Genomic DNA, 19443 nt, shown 5'->3' with positions numbered 1-19443 from the left:
TTTTTTAAAATACTCAATTGCTCAGTGCCCTTCCAACTCTGAGGGTGATTGCCCTGACCCAAGTCTGACACTGCACCATTAATGTCAGATAAACCATTTAGTTCAAACACAATTCTTTTCTGTGCAAAAATCTGCTAGAGGTGGAAAATGTAGCAGTTTGTAAACAATAAAGAGCCATGTTTCAGACCAGACAGCTTATCTGACAGAGCAGTTCTTTCATTAAAAGCAGTGGGTGGGAGACTCGTGGACATAGTCGCATTTCCTATCACAATGCAGTAGACTGTCTTGGCCTCCATATTTAAGAGTTTAATGGGAAGGAGGGCAGACAGGATAAAAGAACTTGGCTGACATGGATTTTCAGCTTAAACAACAACAAACTGAAAGGAGTCAGCCCTGGGCTCTAGCTAACTTAAATTTTAAATACTGTTCAGATCGAAAAAGCAATCTGGTCTTTTGAATATTTTCTGCCTTAGGAAATATACAACATTATTATTATTTAATATGTATGCATTACTTTGTATGTTCTGTTATATTAATTTATTAAGTTATCTGTACTAAGCCACTTTATTTTTCTCATATGTTAATACATCCCTCTAAAGAAAATAAATATCCATTTAATCAACTTGAATTACTTTAGATCATCAGAGGGTAGTTTTAGGACCCCTTAGGGGAGCTTCTTCTAGACTGGTTCATGGCTCAGGCACTAACTTGTAAGGACTATTATTTTCAAAATTCTGTCCTCTGCTATCTTTAGATTCAAGTACACAAGTTCTCAGAATTAAATTGTTGTTGTAGAAACTAAATTTCTATTTAAAGTCTAATTGGACAAATATTTCCTTGGAAATTAGAGGTTCTCTAAAAGAGAATAATGTTATCTATCAATCATACCTATTAGTTTTCAGTAGAGTGTTTGTATGAGGTTGTGCCTTATATAATAAAATATAAACTAATAAATTAACATCGAAAAGTAAAAATATCTTAATGTTCTATGTTCAGACACCCTGTAATTAAAAATATACCGCTGGGGATCAAATATGGGGCCCCAATGTCACTTTTAAAAACCAAAATTTATGTCATGAGTTAAAATGGAAATGTTAGCATTTCTTTGCTTATGTTGGCTTTGAATCAAACACCTCAAATTCCTTTGATGGGTTTGATGTTGATGATATATATTATTTTTAAATGCAAGGCTGATCCATGAGTTAAATGACCAATGTATGTTACTAGTCTTTTTAAAAATCAAGACATATTTTTAGAGGCATTGGCATTAGAGAACAGAGTTATGGTTGTATATTCTTTGTAGGGTGGTCCAACTACTTGAACCAAGGGATTAATTTACTGAGTGATTCAAAGGAATCATAGCCATGATGAGAGATCACTAATATTTTTAATGACATGTTTATTTAATGAAGATCACTGATCACTCATAACTAAATAGCTAGAGGGACCTATAAAATGGTCTTTTCGTTGCTAAGGCTGCTGCTATTAAACTAACATCTCCATGGTATGGTCAAAGGAATAAAGAATGTTCAAAGGACTCCACAATGAAGGGCATATTGGTGCCTAGCCCTTCAGCTCAATCAGCACCTAACCTGTTTTCAGTAAAACAGAACACAGCTGGCTCAGGCCCTGTAGTTCTCAGGTATAGTACTTGACCATTACACATCCACATTCTGACATTTGCTAGTAAAGCATCAGTCAGTTTAGAGCCCTATACATCCATGTATTCTTTTCTTAGCCTCTAGGTTGAAAAGTCCCAAGTGATACTGTCTGTATGCAATGTAGGTAGCTACTTTTCCTCTACCAGGAAAGAGTTCAATATCATGGAAAAGAAGAAAAATCAATCTTCATATTTTGGCTTCTTCCACTTTTAACTTTCTGGACTTTTCTGCTGCACTATTGCAACTACTTGTCAAGATCTCATTATTTAAATGGAGGAGTTTGGCAAGGTTTGGTGTAAATATAGGCTTTAACATGCCAAACTCACATTAAAACTTGCCAGTGTACATATATTTAATGAATTCCATAATTTTTCACGTATAAGAAAATGGTATACACACATATACTGATACCAAATGTAGAAGATTAGTCAATTTCGATACTAAGTTATATAAAATTAATTGCAAAGCCCCTAAAACTACATTACTGCACACTTTTTTAAGCAAATAAAACATAAGTATTAAGAAAATGATGTATAATTTTCAAAACATATCTACTTACTTTGTATTCTGGAATTGACAAAAGGAGGAGAAAGATTGTCATGTGATCCAAGGTCCCTGCTAGTCATATGTTCATAGTGGGTCCCATCTCCATAGTTCTGTTAATAAAATAACAATATTAGTTAAAAGACTTAGTTAACAAGCATGTACACAAGCAGAAAAGAAGTATTTGTACATAGTGGAAATTATATTCAATATAGAGTCAGAAGATTCTAGTCCCCACCTAATAATTACATAGCTGTCAGCAATTTACTGTTTTCTTACCTCTAAAATGGGCATGATCATAAAAAAGTACTTTGGAATATTAGAAATGCTATTATTGTTGTCCATTCTTAAAACTCTCTCCAGATAACAAATCAAATTGAAGTCAAGAAGCTTCATTTTCAGCAACTTTCACTATTCAGCAGTCTATATCATAGTATGAAAGTGTTATAGGCAAAAATACTTTTTTTTTTCTTTTAAAGGCTTTAGGTACACTAAATCAAGTGATGATTTACAAAGAATACAAGATGGTTCCATTCTATATAATACAATATCTAGTCCTAGAGTCTCTTGATGTTTCTCTTAGATTTTCTTGTCATAAGTAACTAACATGTGCTTTCGATGAACATTAAGACATAAGAGCATTTATTTAGTAATATTGATTACAAATGGTATACAAGCACATGGACTGTAAAATAGATTTATTTGAGGACATCCTCAATGGCTGTTCTTTTTCTCTTTATTTTAATGGCAAAAAAAATACACTAAAGAAAAACACTTTACTCTGCTGGATCATTTAATTTTATGTGTAGATCCCAATACATAAGGGGGAAAACAGATTTTTATTTTCTTTTATCAAATCATTTATTACATCTTGATAGAATGCTTAAAGTGAGCAGGAAAAAAATCCTCCTGTTCAGCTGGCTCTGTATCCAGAAAGGTCCAAATTAAATTTACTTAGAGGTGTCAATCTATACCCTTTGGTGTTTTGTAAGCCTCAGTGTTTTATACATATAACTGCTCTTCAAGTTTTATCAAAATCTATAACCAAATATGTTAACCAAAGGGCAGGATCTGTCCCCAGGAGAAATGATACATTTCACCACTGGTGAAAGGCTATACCAGTCTGCTAAGCTCCAGCAAAAATGTTTTAAATCTCCATTGTTTTCAATTTATTACAAGAAATTAGAAAGCACTGAAATTCTCAAATTCAACTCTATAAATCTGCCCATGTGCAAAAATATTCAATGTTTTAAACTGGCACAAATGAGAACCTTGGATTTTGCAAACAAGAAAATACAAATTAAAGTAGGACTGATTCAAAATTGTTCACTGAGATAGCATTAGATTAGTCTCAGGGGAGTTTATGGGGGAGAAAAACCACTAAGAAAGTCCATATACTTCTAACCTTCTCCCTGAAAAATGGACAGAAAGAAACTGTTTTAATACAGACAAAGCAAAACCACAAGAAAGCCAATAAATCTAAATAATCCTCATGATCATGAGAAATATAATAATCTCCTCCACTTACTGTTGAGAGGAATGAATTTCCTTCTTTAAATGAAAACTGTAACCTGAGGAGGAAAAATTTCCTCAGTCCATCCATACAATGCATTAGAATATCAAATTCAACAGCTGGTGAAGGGGCTCAACAAAGTGATTGGTAAGTATAAAGACACTGCAATACTTTGAAGACTAAAGTTAGGGTGACAGTGCCAAAAGACAGGTGGAAGTATATGGACCCACACAGTTCTCTGAACTATTCTGATTTTGACAATTTGACTTCTTAACATGCCTCTGATGCAAAAATAAAGGCCTTCCCAATATAGAGCCCCTCCCCCAAAGCTTTAGTTTTAGGGTTTTTTTTTTTCCTTGCAAGCTAATAGCTTTGGTACATCTTACTCATACCATATATACACACACATACACAAATTCTCACACATTAACACATTTAAAATATGATGAGACAGGCTATGGGAGTTTTTACATTTTGCTCTTGTTTTGGGGAGGATGAGAAATAGGGCATTTGATGTGGTGAATCCTGGCTGTATGTTAATATCCCCAAATACTGGAGCTGAAAGGGCTCATACAACTAAGTGAATTTTCCAAGGTTAGTCACCTGGACATGATAAACTAGTGGCAGACACAAGACTAGAATGTGCATGACCTCTAAGGGCCTTTTCCGCCAAATCATGCCTATGAATTTGTATTACAAATAATGTATTACAAATGTATTACAAATAATACAGAAAAAAAAGACAATGAAATAGGGCAGTATGACTCTGAGAAGGAAATTTTAATATGAATGTACCCATATGCCCAAATGGTAATCAAGGAATCTAGTGGTGAAATAGTAGTAGTATGTTTCTGAAATAAAAACACTTCCAAGACTCATATATATAATAATACCCAAGAGTCATAAGCTCTATAGCCAATTTTTTTTGTCACTGTTTCTAAGTTGTCCAGCCTACCACTTATAATTTTCCCCAGTATCAGATCCATCCTTGAATCATGCTTCTGGTAAGGGAAAGCAAGCAGGTGTCAAATCAAATAACAAGATCAGATAAGACTGTAAGGGGGGGGGAGCAATTCCAAAGACAAGCTGATCTGCCACCAACTTTGTATGCATGTATTTCTATGAAGTCAAGTGTATGAAACTCACGTTACATTTATGAATTTACATATGCAGGCTGTCTGGTCGTGGGAAAAAAAAGATTAGATATACTTACCCTGGATGGACTTGGATGTCCTCCATTCCCCCAGGACCCTGAGCTAGTTCTGTCTTCTACATCTAGGGACAAGAAAAAAGTTCTTTAGGCTTTATTGCAATAATTCTTTCTTTTTGTATATGCACTTTTAAATTAATGTTTCAAATTAATCTCCTGTTGCCTTTAATTAAGAATCAGGCACAGGGCTACCACGATGATAGTGGCTTCTGACCCAACTACTTAAATTAACTCATTTAAATTCACAGCAGAAATGAACCGGACCCTCAGGAACCAGAGGTTTGAACATAAAAAAATTATATCCACCCTTCAGTGTTTTGTGAGTATCGTTTTTTGTACTGTAACTATTATTAAAATTTTATCAAAATCTATGACCAACTAGGCTTCTTAAACTTTCCTTCTATCTTTAATGAAAAAAGGAGCTGACATGAAGAGAAAAACACATAAATAAGTATAAATGAATTGGCTACATCCTTTTTTTCAATGTCTAAAGATACTTCTTGCCTTTTACCTGAGGACCATGTACATGTGTCATAAAACAGAGAATGAAATAAGGCCATATCTGAACTTGGATTTAGTAAATATTTTCTTTTATTTTTTTCCCCAAGTGGCAGCAGAGAAATTGAATATTTTATTAAACACTTGATATTTAAAAGGTACTATGGATACAAAGATAAAACAAAGTATTCAGCCTCTAGGAGCTTTTAATCTAGTCTAGGGGAATACAATACATACACCACTAAGTATGATACAAGGTAGACTCTGATCAAGCCAAAAGAAAGCCATGCACAGTGAAATTACTCTGAATTCTTATCACCAATTAAGTAACATTAGTGGATAAATGGAGTAAGTTTAATGCCTAAACTGGTGGATCTGAAATGTGAGAGGTAGAGTTAAAAAACAATGTTATTTAAAGAACATAAACATTAGATTTAGTTAATATGAAAGACAGTCTCAATTTTTTAAAATAAATATCCTTTGTAATAAAAGGTTTTACTGATATGCTATTAATTATGACTTCATGGAAGAAAACAGCCAGCCATCACCAACTTCCCAGGACAGAATGGAGGAGGAGGTGTGAAATTTAGTCCTGTAGACATAATACCATTTATTATTTCCTAACATTTTAATGATACTGTTTATTCCTTTAATGCTACTACCGCCATTATTTTTATTGTTTCTATTTTATTATCAGCAGCAGTGATCATCAGTATAATTAATTGATTTATTTTTAGAGTACAAGGTACATGGTGTTTCAGTATATCTTAAGAAGTGAACAACAACAATTCATTATTAGGACTGAGCTTGAATTGTTATTTTTTTTTTTAAGTTCCCTTTAGTTATATAGCTAAGAAGAAGGAGACTTGTCACTTCAAAAGATATCCCAACTGCAAAGAGATGTCCCCCATGGATAGTCTAAATCAGTGCATTGCATGCTTCAAGGCAGGTCAAGGAAATTCCTGAGATTGCATTAAGGCCTGTGAGGAGACACAAACCTTCTCTAAATCTGCTTTTAAAAACCCAACGACCTGGTTCGCAATGTTTGTGCTTTACTGAAGTACTCTGCAAAATGATTTTTCAGGCCTCTGGGATTTTGACACTAATGAGATGTGTATCCTACGAAGTTATCCTAATTCATAAGCAGAAATCAAATATTTTAAACAGAAAATGTTTAAATAATGGCATCCTTCTACTACAAGTTCTTAAGAATCTATTCCCCCTACTTTCACAGCTGGAAGAACTAGCTTATCATTTAGTCCTAAAATGAAGCATGTGGATAAATGAAATAAGCTTAATGTCTCAACTGGCAGATCTGAAATATGAGAGGTATAGTTAAAAAGCTATATGTTTAAACATAATCCAGCCTCAAGTTAAACGGAAGAGAAAGTTAAAAGGAAACCGAATTTGAATTCATCTGTTTCCTAGGATGTGCTCTTTCTCATTGGTTGAATCATTTGTTTTCCATTTGTAAAAAAATGTATTAGTTAAACATGAATAAATGATGAGGAGGGGGGAGGATTATATAATAAATGGAAACACTGAAAGGAAATGATATTTGAAAGAAAAGGGAAAAATAAGAGGAAGAAAAATCGGAATTGGGCTTCCAACCCCATTTCCTGCTATATGCTCTGCAATTTCTGAAGTCCAGCTCAGATCAAGGCTGCAGCTTTGCAGGGGTTCTTCATATGCCTCTTCTGCCCACGTGAAAAAGTAAAGATGACGGTCAACTAGCAGCCAGCTAATTAACAGGCAGCTAAAATACATCAAAACTTGAGTATTCCCAACTGGGCATTTTCAAAAGCGAGCAATCCACTAATTAAAAATGTTGGAAGTCAAGCTTTTTCAAAGCAGGTTAAATACTAGTTGGGTTCCTTCACACATGGATTCCCAGCCAATCAGATAAGGCTGCTCTTTTTTCCTACCTATTTTCTTTATGCCTCTCTCTCCTGTCTAGTTCTCCTACTAAGTCACATTTCTTTTCTGCTTCTTTCTATTTGTTCTCTTTTTCCTTTCCTAGGCATATGCAAACCCCGAGGCTCTACTTTGACAGGAAAAATTGCTAACAACCTCGGTTGCTCTGAAATGGTCATAAGTTCTGATCTAATTTTAATTTTGATATAACTGATGCTGAATTGGTAGACACAGAGCAATAGCAATGGACAACTAAAATTTTACAGGTCATTTTACAACCTTAAATAACTCTTTTTTTAAAAAAAATACCTTGTAAAATCAGAACTAGTAATTTGATGGCAAACATTTACTGAATGCCTACTGTGTACAAAAAAAAAATTAATGGGAAACATTGTTCATGAGCCAAGATACACAGCTAGGAAAAGACAGAAGAAAAATAACTGAATAATACAGGAGCAAGTACAAAATGATACAGTCAAAGCTAAGAACATAAAGCTGACTTGACCAGGTTGGCCTTCAACTCCTCTTACTACCACAGTTCACTTTCTGAGGAAGGAATAAGAACAGGGAAGGAAATAAACTACATAAGGGAAAGGGAAAGAAGCAAAGGGCTGGCGTAATCCCAAAGTGAAATTATAACCTCTGTGAATTCCAATAAGGAAGACTGGGCTAAATTCAATTTGATTCACTAAGCATTTATTAAGTGTGTACTAGGTCTGGCATTGAGTTTTTGGGGATGGGATAGGCTCATGGATAGGGAACATAATCTCATGAGGGTGTCTTGACAAATCCAAGGGAATTTTATGTTCATTTTATTAGAATGTGTCTAATAAGATCCAAAACAAACAAAACTAAAAGGAAAAAGTAAAATAAAGTGAAAATTCAGGAGCTGCTCCTCCCCTTGTCCCTACCAACAACTATAACTGCAAAGAGGAAAAGTACAGCTTTGAGATCAAAATAATTTTTATTTATGTATCTTTTATTTATCTTTTAATGTATAATTGTTTAAATCTCAAATCTGGTTGGCTAATAGAAACCTTGGAGAGAACCAGACGGGGTTCTAGGTCTGGTTCTGCCACTAACTAGGTGGGGTGGGGGGAATAGGAGGAGGTATTGTTTAGCAGGATGTCTGTGATCTGATTTTATTGGTATAGAGGAACTCAAACTCCTGGTAAGAAACTGTACCCCTGTGGCAGCTAGGTGGCACAGTGAGACCTGAGTTCAAATCCAACCTCAGACGCTTGACACTTACTAGCTGTGTGACCCTGGGCAAGTCATTTAACCCTCATTGCCCCACAAATGAATGAATGAATGAATAAATAATAAAAATAAAAATAGAGTAGTTTAAAATTTAAAAAAAAGAAATTGTACCCCTTCTGCAACTCAATATTAGAAAGCTGTTTGTGGAACTAAAAAGTTAAATATTTTCCCAGAGTTATGGCCAGTTTTTGTCTGCCGGTCTCCCTAGGTCAGACTTCTTTCTGAATATTATATCACATTGCCTCAACTGGATAAATTATCTTAGACCAGGTGTTCTTAATCTGAGGTCTATGGAGTCCTAAGGGATCTAAGGATAGATTTCCAAGGTTCTGTAAAATTGGATGGGGGAAAAAAAGTACTTTTAAACATTTTCACGAACCTTTAAATGACATTTAACATTCCCTTCAATTATGAATGCAATCCATAATTATTATTCTAATAGGAGGTCTATAGGATTCCCAAGACTGCCAAAGAGACCATGATACAAAAAAAATTAAGAATCTCTATCTTAGACAAACTACTTTCCATAAAATAAGAAGGTAAGTATTGAGAACCTGCAAGGCATCTTCTATCTCTGAATCTTTGATCCTATGATCTTTCTTTCTCTCTCTCTCTCTCTCTCTCTCTCTCTCTCTCTCTCTCTCTCTCTCTCTGCCTTACTTTTCCTCATCTATAAAGTATAGGGTTAGACTAAACAATTTCTAAGGTCCTTTTCAAATCTGATAATCTCCGGTTTTATAGTCTCTTCAAAATCCTATCATTGAACTTCAAAAGTGTTTCCTGAATTCACTATCAACAAGTATATGTAGAGGGGGCTACTAGGTGGCGCAGTGGATAGAGCACTGGCCCTGGAGTCAGGAGTACCTGAGTTCAAATCTGGCCTCAGACACTTAACACTTACTAGCTATGTGACCCTGGGCAAGCCACTTAACCCCAATTGCCTCGACCAAAAAACAAAACAAAACAAAAAACAAGTATATGCAGAAAGTTCACATATACAAGATATTATGGCGGTCCCCAGGGATAAGGAAGATATAAAAATTTGGGTCTGATGCTCAAGAAGCATAAAATCCAGATAGTAAATGTAATCATCACTCACAAGAAAATGCCACTGCAGCCTGGGGTGCCCAGGAAAGACTTCATGTCAGGCATGGGCTTGAGGAAAATTAGAACTTACATTGGGGGGGAAGGGGCAGAGAAGGTAGGAATATGAAGAATTTTAAATAGGAAGTATGGTGTGGGGGAAAAAAGTGTAAAGACAGGAATGAATGAACATGTAGAACTTTAAGGGACAATGAGTAGACGACTTTGGCAGAAAAAGAGAATTTTAATGCCATTAAAAAAGTAAGGTTGCAAAAGGCAAGTTAGGGCACAGTGTGGAGAGCTCTAAATGGCAGGCCAACAGTCTTGACTGATTTGATAGACGATGCAGTGCCTCAAAGGATTCTAATGTGGGGAATGAGATGCTCAAAATGCTACTATTGAAAGATTAATCTGATGGTGGCATGTGAGAAGAACAGAAAAAGGAAGCAATTGAAGGCAGAGGCCTAGCTAGCAGATTCTTGTAGCAGCCTCCAAATTAAATGGAGAAGGATTGTATTGGAAGAGTGGGCATACGCTGGTAAAGACAGAAAATGGGGAAAAAAATGGGAGAACTGTGGGAAGGGGAAGAACTTGGTGATTTACTGGATGAAGTTTTGGGGAGGGAAGTAAAAATTAGGGAGGAGTTGGGGTAGCTCAAATGTTTGTACTTGGATAATAAAAAAAGGAATTCTATCATTGAGAGAAATAGAGAAATCCAGAGAGGGAGGTAATTCTTGGGGGAGAAAAAGATGTAGCTCAGTTTTACAAATATTTATTTTTAGGTAACAGTCAGACTTCCATGTAGAAATAACCTGTAGACAGAATTGAAAGCCCACAGTTAAGTAATGAATATTAGGAAGAAAGAGTTAAAGGTAGAGATCTGATAGTCATAAGCACATCGAAAACTGATGAGCTGTCTCCAGGGGTGGTAGGGAGGTTGGGTGCGGATGGAGGTGTAGGAAGAACAACAGACAGGACACTGGACTAAGTCTTGGGATCTACATACTTTGTTGGGATGGGAGAGAAAGAAAGCCAATGAAATTAGAGAAGGAATGTCCAGGAAGAGAAGAGAAAAATAGGTAATATTATGGGCAATATTAAGGAATGACCCATCCCTTACAGTTAAGTTAGAAACTGCATCATTATTCAGTGTTTAAAATAATTGTTTTTCTTTTACTGTAAAGGAACTTTTATAGTATAAGAGTAGGATCAGAGAATTATGAAAACGTTTGAGTTCTGGTGTCACCTCTTCTTAGAGAACTTTCCTCATCCCCAATCCAATTGTTAATGCTCTCTACCTCCTCATATTACTTCATATTTATTCATTGGCGTAGTGTTGTTGACCTACTCACCTCCCTACTACACCTACTAAAAGATAAATTCCTTGAGGGTAGTATACATAGGGCCTAGCAAAGTACCTAGAACAATGCAGATAATTGATAAATGTTAAATTCAAAGCCATTCCCTTCCATGCTTAAGTTAGTCTAAAGAACCAACGGAAATAAGAAGGACTGATATTTTGAAAAATATGGATATCTAACCCACAGTGGCTAAAAGCTCTGCAAAAGCAACTCAGACATTACTTAGAAATTTAGGGAGATATTTAAAAAGCAGGTTCAGTCTTTAAAACAGGAAGAGACATGAGAAACCATGTGACCTAAGACAGAGAGGGAGGAAAGTACACATGTGATACTCCAGATCAAGAAATTAAGATGCTAAACTTCACCTGAAGTAAACAAATATCCTCAGTTAGGAAGTAAATTTGCTTTAGACAAAATGACCAGAAGAGAGAGGGCCAGATGAAAGATTAATTAGGTCTTCCAAGGAGCCAAGCCTTTGACACGTCCCACATGAATGGAGTTGACTGCAAGGTCAGTTCAGGAAACTTCAAAGTCTCTTGGGGAAATCTTTGGAAACAGATAGAAAAACACCTTAATCAATTCATGGGCCTTGCAACCAGACAGAGGACTAAGAAACTAGTTCTAAAAGAAGTTGAGAAGCTTAACAAAAAAACCAATCTAAATTGCTTTTGACTAAAAGCCCAAGATGTTAAATTAGCCACCATCCCAAAAGGACTAACTCTGGAAAGAACTAAAAAAAGAATGGGGACACTTAAGAGGAAAAACTAAAAAAGATCAAGGCCTAGTTCCCTTAAAGTTTCATTGAAAATCAGAGCAATGTAAGATTTCTTATAACTTTTAAATTTTCTCTTTTTATTATTTTAAATCTCTATATGTTTTCTTGTAGTTACTAGCAATAAAGCCCTTAGATGTCTTAAGGAAAGTGGTGTTTAATTCCAGAGCCAGTAGATTATGTGAGATTTAGAGGCCTGTGTCTCTTCTATAGAAAATGTGAATGCAGGGAACCCTCAATAAAAAGAGTAGTAGCAATGATTACCATGGTAGGTGAAAGAAAGTCATCCAGGACTGGCATGCACAATAGGCAGGGGTTGACAATGGCATAAGACACCAGAAATTGAGCCAAGATAGGAGAAAGATCTTTAACAATAAGGAGCTATTCAACACCATCAATCATGCTACAGACAGATAAAACAGAATTAGGGCTGAGAAAATACCATTAAATTTGGGAATTAGGCAATCAATCCCAATTTTAATGTTGAAATAGTTCCTTTGACTTTCTAGTGAAACTCTCTCATTTTAAAGATGAGGGAACCCAAATTAAGTGATTTGCCCAGCAGCACATTGCTAGAGAGGACAGAGTTAGACTAGAATTCAGTGCTCTTTGAATTACACCCTACTACTTCAAATACTGTTGACACCTTTGCCCTTTACTGTCCCAATAGATAGAAATTCCATGCCCTTCAAAAAGCCCTCAACATTCTTGCCCTTCAACAGAGGAAGTTGTGAATGGTTTAGGAGATTTGAAATATATATTTTATCACTCCTAGGTTTGGTGTGAAGGGCAAATGTCATTAAATATTCTCCCCAACTATTAGGTCTGGGTAAATAACACTCTCACATTAAAAAGTTGCAAATCCCATCTTCTCTATAAACCGCTTGGCACCTCATATAATTTCAGTCCTAAGTATTTAATTTAGTGATTTTTAAATTTTTGCTTAATAATTGCTTTTTATTTGTCCTTATTTTATACCCTTTACATAATGAAATATGATTTCTTAGACAATGTGTGCTGACAAAAGGCCTCAGGCCTGGACTATATTTAATCAGTTATAGGAAACGTTCTCTATAACTAAGTCCACCAATTTGCATTTTAAAAAATGTGATTCTCTTTCTGTACATGACCTACCCTGTTAGTTCTGGGCTCCTAAAGAGGAACATTCATCATTTCCATGTTTAAAGCACAGTTCACCCCATTCACAGTTCCTAGAGCACCCTGAAGGTTTAGAGAACTTCTATAATTGTAAAACTAAGTGAAGTAGTATTTCAACATTGCAATATTTCACAGATTTCTTTGTTGAGGCAATGTAGTGATTCCACGATGAAAGCTTCCACATAACTCAGATGGAGCCCTGAGACTGAAGTAGTTAAGTTACTCATGGAAAGGTAATCATGAAACATTGTGAGGTCTATGCTACCTCAAATCCTTTTTCCTGCAACAGATACTATTAAATATCCTCTACACCATTACTGGAAAATCACAGACTGCGTACATCTGTAGCTCCAACTAATTTCCTAGTCCAGGAAGAACCCTTGGCTGGGCCCTCAATACAAACTGAGATGGCATATGCTCTCCGTCAGTGCCAGATGAATTTAGAGTTCAAAATATTTCATCAGCAAAGAGCGTGCTAAGGATGTGCACATTTTCATTAGCACCCAATATAATAGGAGCTCTGAGTGTAGAATTATTTGGATGTCAAATGTTGAGTACTACTACAGATGTATGGGAAGTTGAGGAGCACTGGATATTGACATGACACATTCAATGCCCATGAGTCTGGCTTTTCCTTCCTGTCTTCTTGCACTATAAGAAACAAGATGGTCTTTATAATGAATAATTTCGGTCTTTATGAGAAAAGTTCCAAGACTCCCTAGATTTGAGGAAGTTAATAATGAAAATGTGATTTTGTCTGTCCCTTTAACCCCGAAGATTGTGTCGAATGAAACCTTGAGCTTTCTCATTTCAAATGGAAAGGTGAGCATCTGGCAGAGTCATTGCTGTCGACCCCAATTCTGCGTAGGAGTATGCCCATAGCAAAGGTGTCTGAAAAGTGAAGGGAAAAGAGGGACATGATCTCCCATCCCTTACTAATGCCTTACAGTCAAAGGATGAAGAAATCTGATATACTGTGGGAAATGCAAAAGACACTGCTTTATAAAAAAAGCAAAGACTTTTCCCCCTTAAATTCCAAATGAATTCCCCCAATAATGTGACCTTTAAATACCAATCTAGAAAAAAACAATTGTTTTCATCATGTTCAAGGTGAACTATTCCTCAAAAAAAAAGTACTCACTAACTGCAGAATTCCTAGAAGCTAAAATATATATTTTCAAAATCCTTTCCCAGCAATGATTTCTGGTCATTTTTTAACACTGCAAAGAAAAGAATGTGTGTTTGAATAATAACACGACATCTTATTTTCTGATTAAAACAGCAAAGATTAATAAAGGTCAGTCATAAAAACTAGAGCCAGGGGGAATCTTAGAGATCACACAGCACAATCCACCCATTTTACCTATGAGGACACCGAGGCTCAGGTCACAAAAGTAGAAATCAGCAGAGCCACTCTGACTCTTAATCCAAACACCACTTTTCACTACTCTAATAGAGTACCCACCTCCATCATAAAATGGCATCTGTTGTGTTTTTAAAAGGACACCATAGATGTCATTGGTATCTACTAATCTGAGATACAAAATGCTTCATGAAGATTCATAGCAATGCTAAGTAGATACTTTTTTTTTTTTTTGCAAATAAGACATAGAGCACTACTGGTTTTGAATTTTGACTAACTGTCTTTGTGCATTGTTAATGAATATTTTAATTGAATAACACATGGCCAATTACCTAGATGATCAACTGACCAAAATAGAAAATGACTCAGAATGATGTCCAAAAATAGACACCAAGGCAGTTAGGTGGCACAGTGAACCCACAGTCAAGAAGACCTGATTTCAAACTCGGGTCCAGACACTTACTAGCTATATCACTCTAGGAAGTTTTTTAACCTCAGTATGCCTCAGTTTCCTCTTCTATAAAATGGGGGTTGTAAGGATGAAATGAGATACTATTTATAAAGCATGTCGCAAAACTAAAATCACTATATAAATGTCATTATTATTACCAGCTATCAGTAAATGAAAAATTTACCAATACTGATACTAGTTAGAATGCTAACCCTACAATTACATCATCAAACATTTAATATCCCATTTAGCTTCATGGAAGCTACTGTTGTATACAAACAAGGGTATTCATGTAGAAGAGGTTTTCAATGCAAAGACAGGCTAACACTTCTAAAACTCCACTATTCCTACTAAGGTCTTAGTTGTAGGACAAAAGTACAAAACATGCCTCGGATGCTTACTACCTGTGCAAGTCACTTAAATTCCCTAAGCTCCAGTTTCTTCTTCTGTAAAATAAGAAGGTTTATTAGTTGGCTTCTAAAGTCACTTCCAGTTTTACATCTTTGATACTATGATCAACCCTCTGAATAGGGAAAGCCTTTAGTGAGGAAATCATATGAATTTTATATTATAATCTCAGTGTTGATGTTTGAGATGTAAGTAAACTATAATTCCTTTAAAATATCTTTGATGTTTCATTCTCTAGTGGAAATAGTAAATACTTCAGGTTACACATGCATAAGAGGAAATGAGGGTAGGCATTTAAAAATGTCTGAACCTAATTTGTCATACTAAAAAACTGAAAAACAATTAACATGACTCCCGTAAGACAGGATAGCAAAGCATTTTCATGTTTTTAAGGCTAATCTAATTTTAGCAAAATTATCTGAAATTATCACCACTTAGTTTTACCCACCCCAATATTTATTTTCAATATATAAACAACACAGGTAACATTTAAAAGTAAAAGGTATTTAGAAAACTAGACTTCTGAAACTGCAAAGAAATAATAGGTTTCACCTTTTAAAAGACTAGAAAATTCAGCTCTTATGACAGACAGGAAAAAAACATTGTGACAATTCAAATTAATTTTTAATGGTATAAAACACTCAAATGGTAAAACTTATTAAAATTGGTCTTGAAAATGCCTTACTGATAAGTAACTTATACTTAGCATTAAATATGAAGAAAGCTAGGATGAAATATCCAACAGATTTATCTACCCTTCCCCGTTTTTTTCCCTTGGGTACCACTTTTATGGAAATCTAGGAAGGGGCATGTTAGCTTAATTGAAATGTTTGTATATTGTAATTGCTGTGAATTTACAACAGTCTACTCCCAAATGACACCTCTTCTTTTTTATCCCTTGTTTTCTTTCCTTTTATACTTTTAAAATACCACTTTCTTTTTCTTTTTTCTTCATCTCTCCTACTAGGATATTATTATAACTCCTATCCTTACTATTCTCCTATTTTATATTAGATGAATATTAGATAAGACACTAATTTTAGACACTGGCCCTCCAAAAGAAAACAAAAAACTCCACCGAAAACAAGCAACCAAATAACTAAAACTAAAAACTCAGTCTCAAATGCAAAGAGTACGCCCACTTTGCTAAAATTTCACTCCTACAAAGCCAACTCTGTTAGCCTTTCAATAGCCAAGTTCTTTCACTTATGTTAACATCGTAGTCTACGACCTGAAAATGACAAGCTATCAATCCTCCATGTTATCTTCAGGGGTCATGTCTTAGTTTTAGGCCAATTTTCTTTGTATTTAGACTTAAATGTGCAAACCACACTATATTACTCTGCAAAACATCAATGAGAAGGCTTAATTAAGTAACACTGACAGATAAATCCATTTCTTTTGCAGTAATCAAATCAAAGCAGGTTGACATAACACAGGAGCTTAATACAGTTATTCCCTTGTAATTGGAAAAAGGCCCTTTACTTCTCATTAAAGCAATCTTCTGGGTATTGGTATAATAAGAAGGCTCAGGGCTTTAAGACTGCCCTATAAAAGTCTCAAGATACAGACCCCTTAAGCAAACAAGCCAGATTATCTAATTCCTTGATCACAGCAGAACACGTAGTTCCTACTGTTTTAAACTACTAATTCTTTATCTCAGTTACAATTAAAAAGAAGTAAATCAGTATAAAACACATACAATGAAAACTGGTAGAAATATATATGCCCTGCTTGCTGATTTAAAGGCCTACCAACACATGTACTTGAAAGAAAAGCCTTTCTTAAAATGTATATGGAAAGCTTGCAAATGTCAAATTTTAATAATCATGGTTAGGAAACATCTATTACTTTACTAGGTGTTCTTCACACTATACTAAAACTGTCCATTTGAAAGGATCAGAGGGGGAAATGATATTTTAATTCAATGGTTAAAGCATTTGCTATTTAAAGAACGTACTTAACTAGGGACCAGAGGTTGCTTTGAACTATGTGCTATTTGGAATAAATTTATATCAGGCTCAACAATGTTCTGCTGTGCTCATTTCCTGGTGCTAAACAGAGACAAAGATATCTACATCCCACTCCCAACCACCAATCTCATTAAGTCTTTGCTCCTTATCTGTTGACTTTCTGATATTTAACCAGTGATAATACCAGTGAGCTGTGTTCCCTACTATGCCTCTAAGAAAATACAGGGGAAAAAAAAAAAACAAAACAATTCGGACCAAGTCGAAGCCCTGTTCTTCGCAGTACATCAAGATAAGTGGCATGTATTCCATCTCTTACATTTTGTATATCTTGCAACTGCAAGACAAAGATGAAATCCTAATCTGATTATATAATGAATGTTCCCATTTGGACATTTATATCTGGAAAAGAATGTGACAAATTACAGAATGAGTAGATTATTTCCTTATATTTGGCTGAAGGGTTGGAAGGGTGGAAAAGGGTAACAGTTATATGGAGACCAACTTTAACACTGGGAAACAGCCAAGATGAATACCTAGGTAGAAAAGATCCACTATTGCACTGGCAATAATCCCTCATGATAATCATTTGGAGTCTTTATTACCCTGAATGCCTGAACTACATGTGCTCAACTCACCAGATAATGTACACTGCCAAGCAACAGAGGTTTTGTGCCCAACAAAGAATGAGATTCCTGCATAGTAGGGCTTAACAGTTAGGCTCAAATGAATTAAGGAGAGGTCAATGATTAGGGAGAGAAACAAATCTGGAGAAGCTTCCAGAACCTAGTGTAGGATGAAAAAGATATCTTGAAAATATTTTTGAAGGAAGGGGAAGAATTGGCTTGATTTATGTGAAAAGAAAGGCAATTCCAGATTCAGGAGTCAGTATGGAGACATAAATATGAATAGGACAAGGTGACAAAGATCAGTAAAGGGTGAGGTTTGAGCATAGTGGAAAGGAGAACTGAACCTTTTCCATTCAACTGAACACGTATTTATTTTACAGTAAATACTGCAATATTTAATTTCTATCGGTATAATTTGGGCATTTGTTCTTTTAACCTTTTAAAAATTATTCATAATTTCATATATTCATCAGTGTTGATAAAATTCAGCTCTGAATTTCATAGATGGTTGAAAGTCTTTCTTTTAATTCTGGTTTCAGCCCACGTCTGGCATCAATTGGCAATAGATTTTCTTACTCTGGCCTATAAAAATATATGCGTAAGAGAGATATTTTTATTAGTAGTTTGTTGACATTAATGATAGTGTTTGAGGCAGTTCCCATATGCTGCAACTTGGTTCATTTGAAACATCCTCACTGTTGATCAGACCTGTCAGAGACTTACTGATGTCATTTGCTGATTCATTTACTAATTTTTAAACTTTAACTGGCTCAAACATAATTGCTCTTATCAATATTTAAAGTATGTGAATATTTTAAATTTACATTTGCTTTCAAGTCAAGAATTTTTACCTGTCCAAGAAGACTTCTGTTGCAGATTTTACTTTATTCCTTATATTAGTAGTAATACCTCAGTTGTGTGTGGTGGGTTTTGTTTGTTTGGGTTTTTTTTTTTTAATGAGGCAATTGGGGTTAAGTGACTTGCCTAGGGTCACACAGCTAGTAAGTGTGTGTTAAGTGTCTGAGGCTGGATTTGAACTCAGGTCCTCCTGACTCCAGGGCTGGTGCTCTATCCACTGCACCACCTAGCTGCCCCTTGTGTGATGTTTTTAATGTTTTTCAAAGAGCTTTATATGCATTATATCATTAAAATATTTTGAATATATCATTTTAAATTTATGATACAGATCAATAGAGGTCCACAGCATAAATCTGAGCAGACCAGGCTCATTCATCATTGAAGACACCTTTCAAAAAGTTACAATATAAGCTGTGAGGAAGATATTATTAGTTCTATATGAAATAAGTCTTTTCTTGTTAGATATTTTTTTCATCCTGTTGCCTCTTTAACCCCAATATTTCATGCCACTTGTTAGTCCCCATACTAAAATGGACATTATGCATAGTAATTTAATGCATGAGTCATTCACATCTAGAGAGACATTCATTCATTTCAAATTATGTCACCAGTGGAAATAAGATCGCTACTCTCATTCTTGTGCTGTTCTGTACATGTTACAAAACCATTACAACAATTTGGCACAAATTACAAGTCGGCTTTAGAAAGAACCAGGGCTGTTCTAACAGGAGTTAGGATTACATTGGCAGCATTATCAGCTACTTCCCCCCAAACTATGCCATTTCTATTGT

General features: G+C 35.2%; 1 protein-coding gene across 2 annotated transcripts in view; it reads right to left on the bottom strand.

Annotated features, from left to right (window-relative positions):
* The window catches only part of LOC122751786 (transcription factor 4-like), a 274344-nt gene that overhangs the window by 117457 nt on the left and 137444 nt on the right, over positions 1 to 19443 (bottom strand). For both annotated transcript variants that reach the window (XR_006355805.1, XM_043999020.1), the window contains exons 4-5: positions 4931 to 4992; positions 2221 to 2317 (exon numbers count right to left, since the gene is read on the bottom strand). Coding sequence is in view for 1 of the 2 variants with exons in the window: in XM_043999020.1 (XP_043854955.1) it covers positions 2221 to 2317; positions 4931 to 4992 (159 nt within the window). In the remaining variant the exon portion in view is untranslated. The remainder of the gene's footprint in view (positions 1 to 2220; positions 2318 to 4930; positions 4993 to 19443) is intronic.

This window comes from Dromiciops gliroides, chromosome 1, assembly GCF_019393635.1.
Source record: "Dromiciops gliroides isolate mDroGli1 chromosome 1, mDroGli1.pri, whole genome shotgun sequence".
NCBI classification, from domain to species: Eukaryota; Metazoa; Chordata; class Mammalia; order Microbiotheria; family Microbiotheriidae; genus Dromiciops; species Dromiciops gliroides.
The sequence above is the reverse complement of the archived record's forward strand: the minus strand, read 5'-3'. Positions and strand labels throughout refer to the sequence as shown.